This window comes from Peromyscus maniculatus, chromosome 4 (genome assembly GCF_049852395.1).
Source record: "Peromyscus maniculatus bairdii isolate BWxNUB_F1_BW_parent chromosome 4, HU_Pman_BW_mat_3.1, whole genome shotgun sequence".
Taxonomy (NCBI): Eukaryota; Metazoa; Chordata; class Mammalia; order Rodentia; family Cricetidae; genus Peromyscus; species Peromyscus maniculatus.
Genome location: NC_134855.1, coordinates 16,202,029 through 16,220,121, shown reverse-complemented (window position 1 = coordinate 16,220,121; position 18,093 = coordinate 16,202,029). Strand labels below are relative to the sequence as shown.

General features: G+C 47.1%; 1 protein-coding gene and 1 long non-coding RNA gene across 10 annotated transcripts in view; one reads left to right on the top strand and one right to left on the bottom strand.

Annotated features, from left to right (window-relative positions):
• Positions 1 to 7,682, bottom strand: part of Cacna1b (calcium voltage-gated channel subunit alpha1 B) — a 157,824-nt gene extending 150,142 nt beyond the window's left edge. For all 9 annotated transcript variants that reach the window (XM_076569298.1, XM_076569302.1, XM_076569299.1 and 6 more), the window contains exons 1-3: positions 7,277 to 7,682; positions 6,273 to 6,379; positions 2,646 to 2,785 (exon numbers count right to left, since the gene is read on the bottom strand). In XM_076569298.1, coding sequence (XP_076425413.1) covers positions 2,646 to 2,785; positions 6,273 to 6,379; positions 7,277 to 7,559 — 530 coding nt within the window. In that variant the 5' untranslated portion in view covers positions 7,560 to 7,682. The remainder of the gene's footprint in view (positions 1 to 2,645; positions 2,786 to 6,272; positions 6,380 to 7,276) is intronic.
• Positions 7,683 to 7,816: 134 nt separating this feature from the next.
• On the top strand, positions 7,817 to 17,869 carry LOC121828621 (uncharacterized). Its single transcript, XR_006071046.2, has 3 exons — positions 7,817 to 8,409; positions 8,917 to 9,050; positions 13,191 to 17,869. It is a non-coding gene; the product is annotated as an uncharacterized LOC121828621 (long non-coding RNA).
• The last annotated feature ends 224 nt before the right edge of the window (positions 17,870 to 18,093 follow it).

Here is an 18,093-nt window from a genome sequence, read left to right as displayed (position 1 = left end):
CCCCTCTGGGTCTCGAACCCCTAAGCACCAATTAAACAAAGCCTAATTAAAACAACAAAATAACAAGAATGTGCCACACACCCACATACACCCTGCCACAGGGACCTCAGCTCAGGAGGGTTAGAGATGGGTTCTTCCCTGGGTTTCCCACCAAAACCTCCTACAAACACGGACACACGCAGGTCCTTGTGACTCTGTATCCTACGGGAGTGTCAGAGCAGCTCCTAGTGTGGCTCTGGTCCTGCATGCCGGCCTCCGTGAGACATGGATCACCCCTCCACCTGGGGGGGGTGTCCCCCAAACCTGGCACTACCTCAAGGAGTTCGATGTGAGGGGAGATGCCTAAAACCCTGACAGTTTTCCTGCAGACGCAGGGCAGAGGGCGGAGAGACAGAGCAAGAGGCTGAGACCGCGGAGGGGAAGACGACGGGGTGAGGGAGGCAGGAAGGGTGGAGACGGGGAAGAGGAGAAAAGACGGCTGTACAAAGAGGCAGAAAGGAGAAGGGGTAAACAGAAAATGGACAAGGGATCTCCAAGACTAGAGTGAGACAGTCCACCTCCCTTTGTGGGGCCCTGGCATCTTCTCACAGACATTCACAGGAAGATGAGCATTCCTGTCTTCCACCACCCAGCAGTGGGCTGCAGCGTCTCCCACTCTCAGCCTCTCCTAGGATCAGAGTTCTGGAAGATCTAGAGGTCCGTCCTATAGGCAGGTGGGGGGGGGGGGAGGATGGGGGGATGAGGCGCTCTGGTCTCCTTCCTTGCCTCCTTATTCCCAGGCACCCTACGTCATGGGTGGCAGATTCTAGTAGTAGGGTCCAGCATCCCTTGCCAGCCTCTCCCCTCAACATCCATCAGTTTTGCCTCCACTCACTGCCCCCTCCTGGATGCCAGCCCCAAGATAGGCTCAGGGGACACTCTGAAAAATAAGACGCCATTCTTGTCTTCAGGGACTTGATCTCAAGAGAAGGAGAACTGTAAACAGCTGTAGTTACTCCCCGATGCCCCAGGTAGCAGCCCTGGACGTGGGGAACACCCGACCCACAGGGGCCACGCTGTGCACCAACCCCTCGCGATTGTTCACTTATGTCATCCGAGGAGCAAGCCTCCATAGAGCTATGGAGGGCCTTCAGTAAACACCATGTCAGCACACCCCCACTCTGGAACAAGGAGCAACCCACAGAAGTGTGCAAAGATCACCATCATATGGATCCTCCCCAGCCTCAGCCTTACCAACATGGCCCTCCCAACAGAAGCTACAACACAAAGGTGGGGAGCAGGCCCCCGATGTCTCTGCAGGACAGAGGTCACTACCTGACTTCCTTTATTCCTCAAATACAGGGAGCCATGGTGGCTGAAGCCCCAGACCCAGGCTTCCCAGTCACCTCCTTCCCACTCTCCATCTGCTCAGCCCCGTCCCACACACACCCACGTGCACCGGGCCTCTATGGAGGTCAGTGGGCAGAGATGGAGCCACCCGGCTCCCATTTCCAGAAGTGCTATAGCTCTCACCTATAGTGGGCCAGCTCCCTGTGCTCTGACCTTGGCACTTAATCCCCAACCACAAGGCCCTACGGAAGATGCCACTGCCATCCCTAGCCCAGGACAGAGCCTCTGGGAGAGCCACAGACTCTGTGTGAGTAGTCCTCATCCCAACCATAGCTTTTGTCCCCAACACAGGACTTCCACAGTCCTCAGTCGACACCAGAGAACCAGAAGGAGGATGTACAGCACCCATTAGGGAGATAAATCAACTGAGGTGGCCAGGAGATGGGCCACACATTGACTTCCTGAAGTTCCTGAGTAGTAGGGAGTTTTATTCTCATCATTATAAGGAAGGATTGGCAGGAAGCAGCAGGCATGCGTTGTGACTAAACGCATTCAGGGCAGAGGGGCTGGAGAGACGGCTCAGTAGTTAAGAGTACTTATTATTCTAGCAGAGAACCCAGGTTCAGTTTCCAGCACCCACACGGTAACTCCAGTTCCAGGGGACCCTGATGCCCTCTTCTGACCTCCGAGGGCACCAGGCACACATGTGGTACACATATGCACATGCAAGCAAAACACCCATACATTAAATAAAGCTGAAAACAAAAACACTGCCAGGGTTAGAACCAGGACCATGTACTCTGCCTCACACAGTGGAGAGGCACAGAGCTATCAGGGAGACGTCCCAGGTAGCTTCTCAGACAGGAAATGGCTCATATACCAAGTGCTCCTTTAAGATCACAGTTGGGTAAGAACCTTGAAGAAGCCCTCACTTACTGGTCACACTAGTACCCAGGACCCTATGACCATAGTGTCCACTTTGCTTTTAGGGTCTGTAAGCAGACTCCTCCAGATAGGCCACTAGGAGTGAGCCCTTTGAAAAAACATGTTTCAAACACAAACGTGGTCCTTACACCAGAAACCACAGCACAGCAGATGGGAACAGACCCTCAGGGTCTTTGACGGCCTTCGTTGGGAGCCCAGAGGCCATTACTTGAGTGGGGAGAAACAGTCCCCATTTACTCAGAAGTACAATCAGAGACCTCTTTACACTCCGCACCACAGTCAGGGGATGGGGTACCAACATGAACATTTCTGCCACCTCAGTTCTACAGCAGGGCAGCACACATGAGTGCACTCAGGCTTGGCCCACCTACCCCGTGAGGACCACCACGAAGTCCATGACATTCCAGCCATTTCGAAGGTAGGAGCCCTTGTGGAAAACGAAGCCCAGTGCGATGATCTTGATCCCCGCCTCGAAGCAAAAGATCCCGATGAAATAAGGCTCCGTGTCATCCTGAGGAGGAGCACAGGACAGTGTTCACCTCTGTCCTCTCAGCAAAATAGCTAGACAGCAGTCCCTGTCTGATGGGCATACCTGCTACCCCAAGGCTGACCCCGTCAGGCACCCCGCAGACTTCTCTAGCATGCGCTGCTCCTACTAGCATGAGAGTGCTCGTCTGAGATAACTAATCATGGGATCTATCATTTGTTGATATGACAACAGTGTCCTGATCATGCCTAGGAGTCCTTAGGCCTCTACTCTGTTATCCCAGCTTCTTTCTGCCCCAGTTACAGGGTACCAGGACTGTCCTGCTGGAATCAGGAAGACTTTGATAAGGAGGTAAAAAGGTAGTGATGATGCTCATAGGGAATGCCTGTAAGTCAAGTCCTTGTATTAACTGGAACAACTCTTTCCATACACTCAAGTCTTCTCCATTCTAAGGGCACAAAGGCACGGAGAGGGGGAACGAGGCCAGAGACCACAGGTGACCCCAACAGCCAGCTGGGTCTGACCCTAGGCTCTGGCCGCTATGCCAAGTTACCTGGAAAGCTTGACATCCTTAGTCTTTGCTTTGGGACTCACTCACATGTGCAACACACATAGACAAGCAGAACGTGCAAATTCTGACAGGGGGAGAGAGAAAAGAAAAGCTCCAGCACTAAGGATACTACTTCACGATACTAACGATATTGTGAAGGCCAGAGGACAGTGCCCTTTACAGGCCAGTAGTAGGCATGAGACTTGGGAGGTGGGAGCAACCCAGGAACCCAGATAGACCACGGCTCGGGGAGCCTCGTCAAAGGTGTGGCAGCAAAGGTTTCTAAGGCTAGAAGCTAAGGAAAACTTATTGGAGAAAACAGTGGGACAAACAGAATAAAGGTTGGGACTCTAACAAGATCCCCGAGTCTGCTTCTTACCCCACATCTACAAGGTATGATGCTGGGGAAGACTGGTACTGAGCAAAGACTGTTATAGGACCATAGATGTAGAAAGCAAGAGGAGCATCATGGGTAAGGGAGGAGAGCAGAGAGCTTCAGGAAGCTGGACAAGGAGGATTAGCATGATCAGTTGCTACACTCTGGAGCAGCAGCTTTAAAAAGAGGAATGATTGGGGAGGAGGCTAGCTTCCAGAGTCCATTCACAAGGGTTGGCCCCTAGGACCAGCTCCAGCAAAAACTGCTCTTCAGAGCCACTATGCCCCCATGAAGAGAGACTGGGCATGTAGCCTAGATGCTCCAAGGTTGTGTCAGATGAGATGGGGCCACTAACTTCTTCAGCTGGAGCCTTTCTCCAAGAAGTAAGGCCCTCAAGGGCCCCATGCCTTGCCAACATATCAGCTTGGCTCCTCCCTCTCTTGTCTGCAAGGAGTCAGCTCCTGAGACTGACTGATGACCCTGAAGTTTGGAAGGGGAGATGGCTATGAGATGGTATGAGCAGTATGACAGGAACTATCTGAGGGGCCTGGCAGCTAAGCGTCCATGATGGGCTAGTGTCCCTGTCCAGCCTCCTGATGCTGACTCATGAAGGATGAAGCTCCTGGAGGAATGAATGAACTGTTCTTGGCCTCAAGGTTTCTGGTCTAGTTTTGGTGGGAGGGTCTTCATTCCTCAAGGGGAGGTGCTGTTGACTCTCTACACCAAGAAGAAACTGACCTCAGAAGGTCTTTACGGAAAGCTCCTGGACAGAACGAGAAGAGCAGACTAGACTCTAGGGCCACTAGCAAGGAAGTCCTCCCCTAGGTTCTTCTGCCCAGCTCCTATAAGCCAGACCCATGCCTGAGGCTGATGGGGCCGGAAGATGGGTATGCTGATGGCTTGGGAGCCACTGGTCTGCAAGCTAGAGGCTTAGGCAGCTATAGAAGATAAGTGAATAGGAAGCAGACTCCCAAGAGATGAGGAAGCTCGACCCAAGCGAGGCTACAAACATGGGGGGGGGGGTGTCCTAACACCCTTCCTGCCAGGTAGAAAGCAGCTCCAGTTTCCAAGCCCACCTCTCCTTTGTTCGTCCTAACAGCCCCTGAGGACTGAGCCGACAGACAAGACTGGGGTCAGCAGAGAGCTTTTTGGACCTCCATATACGACTTGTTTTTCCAATAGCTTTGCCACAAAAGCTACACCTCCCCATCCATCCCCATCGTTACCAACACCAAGCAAGCCTGCCCCACTGACACAGGTACTCAGAAAGATGAACACTAGACTTGTCTATGAAAGGATGCTAAGTTCATGGCCTCCTGGCGCTGGCCTCAGTCTGGCCTGTGACCCTCTTGGCCCTACCTGCCACAGTTCCCTACAGATATGGTCACGACCTGTGGCCTGGCATTAGTGATGCTCAACCTGGTAAACCTCCAAGTTCACTCCCTTCTCTGGACTCTGGAATGGGTGCTCACCACAAGGATGGAGCAGGCAGAGGACCTGCTCCACCAGAAGCCCTGAGGAACAGAAGAACCCAACTGGGCATGCCCAGAAGTGCCCAGTTCCCATGACTTACCCTCAGCCTTGAAATGCGACTTAACTCACACTCCTCCTTCCCAGCCTACATTCTCTAAACCCACTTGGCCTTCTCCTGTCCTCCAGGAAGGTCCTCAACCCCAGGTGGCCATCCTAGACATACTCTGAGTTGGTTTGTCTTGATGCCCACCTACCCAGAGCCACCTCCCCTTCCAAACTTCAGAAGAGAGAGGGAAGACCGGCCACCCCAGAGCTCAGGAGGTCCAGGGCTAAGCACTGCTTTATCTGAGCTGAAGTCAGGGAAGTAACAACCAGGATGGAGAAAGGACGGAGCAGCCTCTTCTCCTTAAAGACCTCGGTCCCCAGAGCCCTTCTGGTCCCCACTGGCTTCTCCTCCACACTGTGAAGTGCTACAGTCTCAGTCATACCCTGCACGTGCTAAGCCCAGGTAGAAGGGCAGCAGGAGAGAGTTGTGGCTGTGTGCTCACCTGTGAAGTTGTGCTAGCCCCTCAAACCTCCAGAGTCCAGGAGGCTCGCCTTCAATCTTGCCTCCTGCTCCCTAAGAGTCCTAATCCCAGAGGTACCAGCCCCTGATTGCAGGAGTGGACACCACTGGGTTCTAGGAAACTCTTAGCAGGGCACTAGAGGAAACTATGGATCCAGAACATTTGGGAAGGAGTACTTCCTTAGGGAGCATGGCAAGAAAGGTGGTCAGCTGGCCACAGGGCTACCCATAAAGCCTGATATTCTTGTTCTGTCTATGAGAAATGCCCTCCCTCATTCTAGGTCTAGAACTGGGTTCTTAAGCCAAAACCAGCATAGCATGCCCAACCATCTGTGGAGTAAGGATACCTAAAGACACAAGACACACCAGCTGGTGATTCCCTGGTCTTTCATCAGGCTCAACTGGCCACCCCGGTTTCCTGGCACTGGATGGGGAGTCAAAGGGCCCTCAGATGTAAGACTGGGCCCTGCCTGTCCAGCTTAGGCACATCAGACAACCTGCCACTACCCCCAGCTTTTGGCCCCCCAGACCCTCAGCCAGCACTCACCAGGCGTTCAGACATGGGAGTCTTGTCCCCATCAGGAAGGTGCTGCTCCAGGGCCAGAACAATGCAGTTGGCGATGATGGTGGCCAGGATCATGTATTCGAAGGGCGTGTGTGGGTTAAGGACTGGCTAGGAGGCGCTACGGAGGTAGTGAAGATGAGGACGGCGGCGCAGTGCAGTAGCCAGGGCTGAGTACTGCTGGCCGACACCCACCTTCCCCGCTTCAAGGCTAGTCTTCTCAGCTCCCCGCCCTACTTCTGGGGGCAGCCAAGAGGCGGGGCCTCTGCAGTTGCCCAGCCCCTCCGCTAGTTCCGACGCCGTCAGCACCACGGACAGCTGCTTTGCCTAGCCCGCCAGCGCCACAGGGGAACCCTCCTGTAGCCCCCCAGAGCAGCAGAAGCGGGCCCCGCGCAGGCGCACACCCTACCTAAAGACACAGCCACAAGTATCTACACCCGCACGTGAACATAATGTACCACGAATGCCGAACACACGCACGCGCAGCACCGGCTCATGCGATGCCCGCACACAAACGCAGGCACCTGCAGTCAGCACGCGCACGGACCTGCATCCACTCCGCCCTCACACCTGCAAGCCTCAGATTCGCCCTCCCGTGTCCTCCAGGCCGGCCGCATGCTGTGTGACCCAACCTGGCTCCCCAAGACCAAGTGCACGACGAGACAAGCCCCAGGTCAGAAGGGGCTCCGCCCAGCGTGCTCCCGGTCCGTCGTGGCCTCCACGACCACACACGCGCACACCCAAACCACGCACACACGCACTCGGAGACCGCCCCAGAGGCTCCGCCCCGCTCCTCCTCGCCGGGCCGTGGGGTCCGCGACGCGCCTCTCCCGGGTCGCACCCCCTCCCAGCACCAGAAAGATGGCCACTGGGCGCCTCCGCCCAGGCCCCAGCCGCCCCTCCCGGACCCGCCGCGCGGACACCGACGTCGCCCCTGCCCCTGACCTCCGCCGGTCCCCGCCCGCCCGGCCAGGCCCCCGAAGGATATGGCCACTCGGTGATGCGCTTAGCGTATTTGCGGACGACGTTGTCCTCGCTGAAGACGAAGAGCGAGCGGTTGACGGTGAAGCAGTTCTGCTTGACTGGGATGGGGTTGTACAGGGCCATGGTCCGGGCGCGCTGCGCGATGGACTGCTTGTACAGGACCCGCTGGCCCGGCGGCAGACCTCCCTGGCCCGGGCCACCCGCCCCGCCGGCCCCGCCGCCCCGAGCCCGCTCCCCGCCGCCGGTGCCCCCATAGCGGCCACTCAGCTCGTCCCCGAAGCGGACCATGGCTCCTGGGCGCCGCGAGCATCCCCGGCTCCGCGGCCCGGCACCGAGGGCGCGGCGCGCCAGGGGCTCCTAGCCGAGCCGCAGCGAGCCGCCTGGACCTCGCCCGCCAGCTGCTACCGCACCCGAGCCGCGGCCCTACGCCACGCCCTATAAGGGGTCGGTCACGCGGCCGCGCCTAGCCAATCCGCGTCGGTCCCACCCCCGGACCCTCCAGACCCCGCCCCCGCGGCCGCCCCCGCCGGAGTCCGCGGCGGTCCTCGGGGAACGCCGAGTTGCGTGTCCCCAGCTCGAGGCAGCGTGAGCCTCTGCGTGCCCCCGGGGCGCCGCCCAAAGCCTTCGCTGCCTCTGGTTCCCCAGCTCAGCGGCCTGAGAGGTCCCCGGGTGCCCTCGCGCTCCTCGACCCCGAACAGACCCTCCCCCGTGGGGAGATGTCCGCGGCATGCAGAAGCGGCAGCCTAGCTTCCCGTTGGCGTCCACACCCCTGTCCTGCGGAGGCCATGTCGTCAGCCACTCCCTCTCGCTGCTGGCCTTCGGATGCTGAGGCTATCGTCGCCCCTCCATTTTTTTTTTTATATCCTTACATGCCCTACTTTGAAATCCCTGGCCCCTGAAGGTTTCGCAATGGACCCTGTCCAGAGTTCCATCTGCGGTTTTTCATATGCCGGACTCTGAGACGCTCCACGATCTCAGTTCAGACAGTCCTTGTTCTGCCATTCATTCTATAAACATTCAGACTGAGCCTTCGTGGTGCACCTGTTTGCCACGCCCAGGATCCACCTTCACCGAGCTGACATATTTCTACCAAAGATAGAAACCTCTATATAGCATTTAATAGGTGATAGCAGACACGGTGAGTACACCAGGATGGCTTGTGGGTCTTAACAGCGTTGGGATTAACCCCTTCCCAAATCACACTTGAGTGGCAGAGGAAGAGAAAGGGTCCTCTTCACCCTTGCAGAAAATAAACAAAGGCGGGTCACAGAGCCACAGCCCTGTGGAAGATTGGAAGGTGGGGGTCTCTCTGCCCTGCTATTGCTTGGATCTGAGATGTTGCCCCAAATCTCGTGTGTTGGGCTTGGTCCCCATTGCAGCAGTAATCAGAAGCGAGGGCTTTGGGATCACGAGAGGGCTCTGACCTCATGAATGGATTAATCCGTTGATGGATTCATAAAGTGATGGGCTGCTGGGAGGCTGTCAAAAGCAGAGATGGGACCTAGCTGAAGGGAGTGGACTGTTGAGGGGCATGCTACCGGGGTGGGGCTGGGGGCCGTATGGGTCTACAGTCCTTTCTGTGTGTCTCATTCTTCTATCTCCCTCCCTCCCTCCTCTCTACTTCACCTTTTCTGTCATGATACAGGCTCAAACAGTGGTGCCACAGAAACCATGGGCTGAAACGTCTGAAACTGTGAGCGATAATACACCCTTCCTCCTCTAAGTTGCTCTTGGTGAATGAAAGCTGATCCACACGTGCCTCCAGCGTGCTCCTGGGAGGTGAGGTGTGCAAAAACCAGACCTAGCAGAGGACACAGCCAGGGCAGTCCACTGCTGGAAGTGGGATGGATGCTCTCCTTGTTGGCATCAGACACATTCCAAAGGATCCCACGGGCTGCACAAGAACACAGACGGCAGGACACAGTACATGGGGACTTAGGAAGCAGAGGCAGGCAGCAGCTTATAAGAAACAGTTTTAACTTCACGTAATGAAAAGCTGGCTCTAGGACCATTGTCTTCATCCCCCTTCTTTCCACGATCACTGTATTCTCCCTTTGTCTTCACGCTCGTTACCTTGTGACTCAAGGGCTGCCATGCTATTACACCTTTACCACATCAAGCAACGGAAGGAAGGTATAAAAGTACCTATTTTTAAAATCAGTTTATTATATCCTTTTATAATGAAGGAAAGATTTTGTCCAGAACTCTTAAACTTTTGATTTTTTTCACTTTAAAACATTTATTTACTTTAAGATTTATTTTTGATGGGCTGTGGAGATAGCTCCAAGGTTAAGAGCACTGGCTGTTCTTCTAGAGGATGGGAGTTGAATTCCCAGCACCTACATAGCAACTCATGCTGTCTATAACTCCAGTCACAGGGGATCCAATGCCTTCTAGCCTCCAAGGGCACTGAATGAAAATAGTACAACAAACAAACATTCAGACAAATACTCATACAATGAAATAAAAATAAAATCTCAAAAAATTAAAATTTTAAAATATTTTTGAGGTTGGATGTGATGGACACATCCTTTAATCTAGACACTTAGGTGGCAGAGGCAGTTTTATCTTTGTGAGTTTAAGTCCAGCTTCATCTATGTTCAAGTTCAACCTTGTCTACACAGCAAGTTCCAAACCAACCAGACCTATATAGTGAGACTCTTTCCAAAAAATAATAATAATTTTGTTTTTAATTATACGTGTAACACTGTCTGCATATGGGTGTGTGTGTGGATCTTACGGCCCTGGATCTAGACAGGTGGTTATAAACAATCTACTGTGGATACTCCACTGTGGGTATTTGCCAGTCCATTTATTTACTTCCCCACATCACCAATTTCCTATCTCACCAGAAAGGCTAAACACCACTGAGTAGCTGACATTATTGGTGTTGTATAATAGTTTCCTCCAGACTGAAACATTCTTTCCTTCAGAGAAGTGTGGTCGGATTTTTTTGTCAGGCCATTTGGCTCACCAGTAATGACAAGAAGACTTATTATTAATTATGAAACATTGGCCAATAGCTTAGGCTTGCTTTTAGCTAGCTCTTATAACTTAAATTAACCCATTTCTATTAATCTATGTGGTACCCCAAGGCTTATTTACCTCATCTATGTACTGTCTATCCTGCTTTCCTGCCTCCTCAATGTCTCCTCACATCTCTACCCTATCCTGTGCCTGGAAATCCTGCCTAGCTATTGGCCATTCAACTTTTTTATTAAACCAATCCAAATGACACATCTTCACCGTGTACAAAAACATTATCCCACAATATTTCCCTCCTTTTGTCTAAGTAAAAAAGGAAATGTTTTAACTCTAACACAATAAAACTATATATAGGTAGATGGATTTTTCTTTGGGCAGCCAGCTCCAAAATAATGACATGGAGATTTCTTGTTAATTATAGCTCAGTCTTAATTTAGGTTTGTTTCTAATTAGTTCTTAGAACTTAAATTAACACATATTTTTTAAATCTACGTTCACTTGTGTGGCTCAATACCTCATCTCTCTGTTCTGCCCATCTTGCTTCCTCTGAGCTGACTGGCAACTCCGCCTTTCTTCTTCCCAGAGTTCTCTCTGTTCCTGAAAGTCCCACCTAACCTCTTCCTGCCTAGCTATTGGCCATTCAGCTCTTTATTAAACCAGTCAGAAGGCGCCTTGGCAAAAGACACATCTTCACGGTGTAAACAAACATTCCTCAACATTAAAACAGAGATTTGTTTGTTTGTTTGGTTGGTTGGTTTTTTTGTTTTTGGGTTGTTGTTTTTTTTAATTTTTTGAGACAGGGTTTCTCCATGTAGTTTTGGTGTAGACCAGGCTGCCCTCGAACTCACAGAGATCTGCCTGCCTCTGCCTCCCAAGTGCTGATATTAAAGGCGGGCACCACCGCTACCCAGCAAGAGAAGATTCTATTAACTACATAGAATATAATATAGGTTTACAAAAAATTTAGCCAGAGAAAATACAAATCAGGAGAGATCAATTGCAAACACTTGATAATTTTCAAAAATTGTTGGGAGATATTAACTGGCTACATCCCACAATTGGATTGACAACTCAAGAACTAAGTAATTTATTTTAAACCTTACAAGGTGTTAAGGACTTAAATAATCCAAGAAAATTATCAGCTGAGGCTGAGAAAGACTTGGCATTGGTAGAAAAGAAATTACAGGATGCACATGTGGATCAGTTGGATCCAGAGCTTGATTGTATTCTGGTTATTTTACTTTCTTTACATTTTCCTACAGGAATTCTTATGCAGAGAGAAGATAATGTTCTGGAATGGATATTTTTGCCACACAAACAGTAAAAAATAAAAGACCTATGTAGAAAATGTTTCTGAATTGATTCTAAAAGGAAAATTAAGACTTTGTTGATTAATAGGAATAAACCCAGTAGAAATTGTGGTACTTGTATGGATGCTTAAATTTACTCATTATGGACAGAAAATGAATATTAGCAAAAAGCTTGAAGTAATTTGTTAAGAGATTAGCAACAAATATCCCAAAAGCAAGAGAATTCAGTTTACAGAGAGAACTAATTTGTTCATTGTATGATGAACACCAATTTATGGAGACCCTACATTCTATACTGATGCAAATAAATCAGGAAATGTAGATTATAAGTCAAGAAATTTAAGTAAAGTGGCTCAAAGTTCTTATGATTCTGTTCAAAAGTCAGAATGATGTGTTATTCTCATGGTATTGTTAGATTTCTCAAAACCTCTTAATATAGTTACTGACTCTTAATATGCAGAAAGAGTTGTATTATATATTTAAATAGCTGGACTTATTCCAGATGATTCAGAATTAGCTTTGTTATTTATTCAATTACAAGAAATAATTTATTCAATTACAAGAAATAATCAGAAATAGAAATCATCCTTTGTATATAACACATATCAGATCCCATACAGGTCTACCACAAGGTAATGATGAAATTAATCAACTATTGGTAGGAAATGTGCTAGAAGCCTTAGAATTTCATAAAAAACACTATGTTAATAGCAAGGGTTGAAGAAAGATTTTTCTATCACTTGACAACAAGCCAAGGAAATTATGAAGAAATGTCTTACTTGTTCTTTGTGTAACCAAACTTCACTACCTGTATGAAGTAACCCAAAGGGTTCTCAAAGAAATGAAATTTGGCAAATAGATGTGTTTCATTTTGCAGAGTTTGGAAAATAAAAATATGTATACCATACCATAGATACATATTCAGGATTTCAATGGGCAACTGCTTGAGTTCTGAAAAGGCTGATTCTGTAATCACACATTTGTTAAAAGTTATGGTCATTATGTGGATACCTGCACAAATTAAGACTGACAATGTTCCCACATATGTCTCTAGTAAAATGAAACAGTTTTTTGCATGTTACAACATAGAGTATATTCCAGGTATACTACATGATCCTAAGGGCAAGCAGTTGTAGAAAGATCTAATTGAACTTTAAAAGATATACTTAATAAACAGAAAGGAGTAATAAAGATCCCCAGAGATAGATTGCATAATACTTTATTAACTTTAAATTTTTTAAATGCTAATGAGAAAGGAATGACAGCTTCGGAGAGACACTGCATAGTAGGAAAAAACTGCTGAATTAAGTCAGCCTGTGAACTTTAAAGATGTGTTGACTTCAGAATGGAAACCAGGATATGTGCTATGTTGGGGAAGAGGTTTTGATTTTGTTTACACAGGAGAAGAAAAGCTATAGATACTATCAAAATTTATAAAGATTAGATTCAAACAGGAGAACCCTCTTGATTAGAAGAGTCAATAGTTCATCAAACAGTGTGGCCATTCAAACTAAACTAACATATAAGACTACCAAATGCCTTTCATTTGATTATATGTAACTTACCAAAAAGGGAACCTCCTCAAAATTGGGGTTGGAGCAGAGTTTTGTGTTTGTCTTTCCAGGAGAATGAAGCATCCAACTAAGGAATCTGAAGACTACTGAGACATCTGAAGAAAGAGGAAGAATCATCCAGAGAAAGTGTCCCATGATAAAGAGTAAATTGGCCTAATGATATAGCACATTTCCAACAGGATAAAATATCATAAATCTTCCCAAATGTTTGTTTCTGCTGTTCTCTACAGACATATAAGGCATATGGTCTTTTTATAGTCCCAGTTCAATTGAAAATTAAAGCTGGCTTTGGGGTTGGAGCATGGCTCTCTCCTTCTCTAAACCCAAACATGTCTGTTAAAGGAAAATCCAAAATCTCTGTCTCATGTGAGAAGAGCCACCTGGTATGGGACAGAAGAAAAATCAAAATTAAAGGATTATTTTATTGCTACTAATCTCATAATCCTTTAGTTTTGATTCTTTAAAACTTTTCTTAAGGTATAAATATTATCTCAAAAATTTATAAGATTAATATATACATATATTAATATATGCAGTCAGAAGTTTTCTCTGGTCCCACCAAGCCCCTACAGTCCTGTGGCCTGCTTATAAAATAATCACTCAGAAGCTTATATTAATTAAACTGCCCAGCCATTAGCTCAGGCTTACTGCTGACTAGCTCTTACACTTAAATGAACCCATAATTCTTATCTGTGTTTAGCCACATGGCTTGGTACCTTTTCTCAGTTCTGCCTTGTCATCTTGCTTCCTCTGTGTCTGGCTGGAGACTCCTGACTCAGCCTTCCTTTTCCCAGAACTCTCCTAGTTTGCTTATCTCACCTATACTTCCTGCCTGGCTACTGGCCAATCAGCATTTTATTAAACCAGTGTACAAGAGCATTATCCCACAACATATATATTTAAACTTTCTGTCATGACATTAATGGTCATATAGAATACATATAGAACAAATTCTAGAAAAAAGCTTCATCTAGCTTCCTGTACACAATTTCAGGCTTGAGTCTGAATCAGGTAACTAGGAATTAAGTTTGTGTACCACAGATGTACTTAACAAATTGTGATTCTTTAACCTCTCCAAGCATATGACATTTAAAATGTTTAAGTTGGGGGCTGGTGAGATGGCTAAGTGGTTAAGAGCACTGGTTGCTCTTCCAGAGGTCCTGAGTTCAATTCCCAACAACTACATGGTGGCTCACAACCATCTATAATGAGATCTGATGCCCTCTTCTGGCATGCAGGCATACATGCAGACAGAACACTCATAAATAAATAAATAAATAAATAAATAAATAAATAAATAAATAAATAAATAAATAAATAAATAAGTAAATAAATACATAAATAAATACATAAATAAAATATTTAAGTTTTCTCAGTAAACTGTGACCATTCCCAACAGTGACTTTTGAAGTCTCCAAAAGGATGATGGAACCCCACAACAACAATTCCACCTGGATTGCGGTAATGCCACTAAGCTGATAAACACCACCCAAAGATCAGCTTTGGACTGCAAACTGCTCAGGACAATTTTAAGACAGCTAGCTGAGATGATCCACGCTCATTCACTGCTCCAGCCAGGACTTCAGATAAGCCCTACACTTTCCCATCACACAGAGACTGCAACAGATGATGCAGCTAGCTCTCCCAGACTTAACCATTACCTCAGTTTTCTCAGGATCCCCTAGAGATGCCATCACCCTCTCAGACAGCAGGAAGCAGTCTAGAGAACATGATGTCCACACTTCCAAGAGATGGGGTGAGTGGTTTTAGGTCATTCAGTGACCAAAATTGTTTATCGTAATTTAGGGGGACTTGTTACAAGTTGTTATTGGTAATGGTCAGGAAAAAAAGCTGAACAAAGGAGATCAGATTTAGGATCTCATTCTGAAAAGAAAAATGGGGAAATGATAGATAAAAGAGTAGATAATTGACTCTACTTTTAAACTAAAAAAGTAACTACCAGTCTTAAATACTTTACAATGGTATAGATTTTTGTATATTGAAACAAATTTAAGGTTATTTTTGTTATACTGTATATATGTTTATACTCTTGTTTAAAGAATTTTTGTATAATGATACAAATGTAAGGTTGTTTTTATTAGAACATACTGTACATACATTTCTACTCTTTTTTGGGGGGAGGGAGCTCGAGACAGGGTTTCTCAGTGTAGTTTTGGTGCCTCTCCTGAATCTCACTCTGTAGACCAGGCTGGCCTCAAACTCACAGAGATCTGTCTGCCTCTGTCTCCCTAGTGCTGGGATTAAAGGCGTGAGCCACTGCCACCTGGCTTACATTTCTACTCTTGTTTAAGGTATTGTACCCTATGCAGCTCATTTTAAAATGTAATGTAGAGTTGTAGTCCTTAAAGGCTATTATTACAAACTCTTTAAGATAATTAAGACAGCTGGGAAGTGGTGGCACATCCCTTTAATCCCAGCACTCGGTAGGCAGACTCAGGTGGCTCTCTGTGAGTTTGAAGGCAGCCTGGGCTACAGAATGTGGTGATATTTTATTTGTGCTGAAATGTGGTGATATTTTATTTGTGCTTTAACAAATAAAGTTTTCCTGGAGATCAGAGGAAATAGCAAGCCATTTTAGGTAAACACAAAAGTCAGGCAGTGGTAGCACATGCCCTTAATCCTATCACTTAGTGGGCAGGGTCTCTGTGTATTCAAGGCCACACTGGGGAACAGAGCCAAGCTTGGTGATACATGCTCTTAATCCTAGTACCAACCATAGAGACCTGGAAGTCTGTACAGACAGACAGTGACAAGGAAGTGAGGTAGCTGGGCTAAGAGCCAAAGAGAGGGCAGAACAGCAAGGCAATAAAGGCGCAGGTAGACAGGAAGTAGCTAACATTTGGAAGCAGCAGAGTTGGTGAGTTAAGGTTGGCTGGTGGCTTCTCTGATCTCTAAGGCTTTCACTCCTATATTTGGCTCCATGTTTTTTATTTAATAAGACCATTTAGAAATAGAGCAAGTTCCAGGACAGGCACCAGAAACCTGTCTCCGAAAGAAAAAAAAAAGATAATTAAGACATGTAAGTTAGTAGTTAGTCATCTATAACAATCAAATTTGTGGCCATGTTAGGTATGTTTTTAAGGTCAAACAGAGATCTATTTGAAATAGACAGGTGGTCTTCAAACACTTCAGAGATCTAGAGAATATGGCATTAAGATGTTTCAGTAACATAAGGCTTTTTATGACAATGAGACACATCTGCCCCTGGCAGTGCCAATCTACTTCAGAGAAGATGATGGACATCAAAGCACCTCCATATGGAGTTTGCTTTAATTGTGGCAAAGTTAGCCACTGGACAAGAAACTGCCCTTGCCTCGACTGCTGACAGTGTGCTGTACAAATTGAACAAGCAGGACACAAAAGAAGGCAACTGCCAAACTTTGCCAAGACAAGGCAGGACAGCCCTTCAAAATGTCTGCTTCACAGGAAAGTCTGTCAGATATTCTAGGCCCATAGGCCAAAGACAGATGCCCCAACCTTGCAGGGGAACCTTGGGTGACTATCCAGGCAGCCCACTGTTTCTGTCATTTCTATAGTTTTGGAAGTTGCTTGTACTGCACTTTCTGTTTGTGGGTGACATTATATCCTTCTCAGGTCTCTGATGGAGTTGAAGACTAGATAGTTATAGTTACAGTTTTCCTTGTTACCAAATTCAGAAAAGAATCTCACAAACGAGGTATAAAGTATATAAGGTTGAGAGACATAAAAGTCTAGATTGTTTATCTAAGAAAAAATTTTGAGGCCTAAAAAAGATAATTTTGGGTTGGTAATACAAGTCAGGATAGAAAGTGAATTAGGTACAAAACTTTGGACTCACTAAGATACAATAGATAAAACAGTACTTTCTCTGATTTGCCAAATACAAATGGACTGGACATTGTAAATGTAATCCTTACCTGATAATTGTTTTCATTGTATATAGTTTTACTGTGCTAGAATTAAAACCTTTCTCTTTTATTTAGACAAAAATAGGGAAATGTTGCAAAATTGTTTATACTGTGAAGATGTGTCTTTACCAAGGCCCCTTCTGATTAGTTTAATAAAGAGCTGAATGGCCAATAGCTAGGCAGGAAGAGGTTAGGGACAGAGAAAACTCTGGGAAGAAGAAAAGCAGAGTCAACAGCCAGCACAGAGAAGGAAGATGGACAATACAGATGAGGTATTGAGCCACACACCTGAATGTAGATTTAAAAACATGGGTTCATTTACGTTAAAAGAACTAGTTAGGAACAAATCTAAGCTAAGGCCGAGCTTTCATAATTAATAGTAAGTCTCCCTGTCATTATTTGTGAACTGGTGGCCCAAAGGAAAATCCATCTACACTCTTTAAGCAGGAGGGTAAACAACTCAAAATAGCTTCAGGAAGTCCCTGAATCTGACCAAACTGACTAGGTCCTCCCTGTCTGAGTAAGCAATAAAGGCTGCTGAGAGTTGCCCTCAGACTAGCCAAGTTGCAAAGATGATAGACAACCAGATACTTGGAAGAAGAACCGGCTGAGCTGCCTGGGAGAGGTATACACCACTGTCACTTGGAAAGGACACTCTCCAACATGTTGAGCTGCCTGCTGGCTGTGCAGAGTGTTCTTGGTGTCCCAGCTTTGTGAGCTGTCACCCATGCTGATGTGGACCTTGGCGATGCAGTTATCTTTGAGTCATTTCTGTTCCTGTAAGTAACCCCTCACCTATACATTTGTAAGTAACCTAAATAAAACTCACTGGTTCACCAAGTTGGACTGTGGTGGTATCCATACTTTGGTCTGTCATGGGATCCCAAGTTGGGGTGAATAGATGTGTGTGTTGCATCTCCCCACAAAAGTTTTGTCACACAGCATGTGGGAAACTACAACCTTGGTCACCTCATTGTGAGCTCTCACTTTCCTAGTTAATCTCTTAAATTTCACTGGGCAGACAGAACGACCACCATCCCCAGAG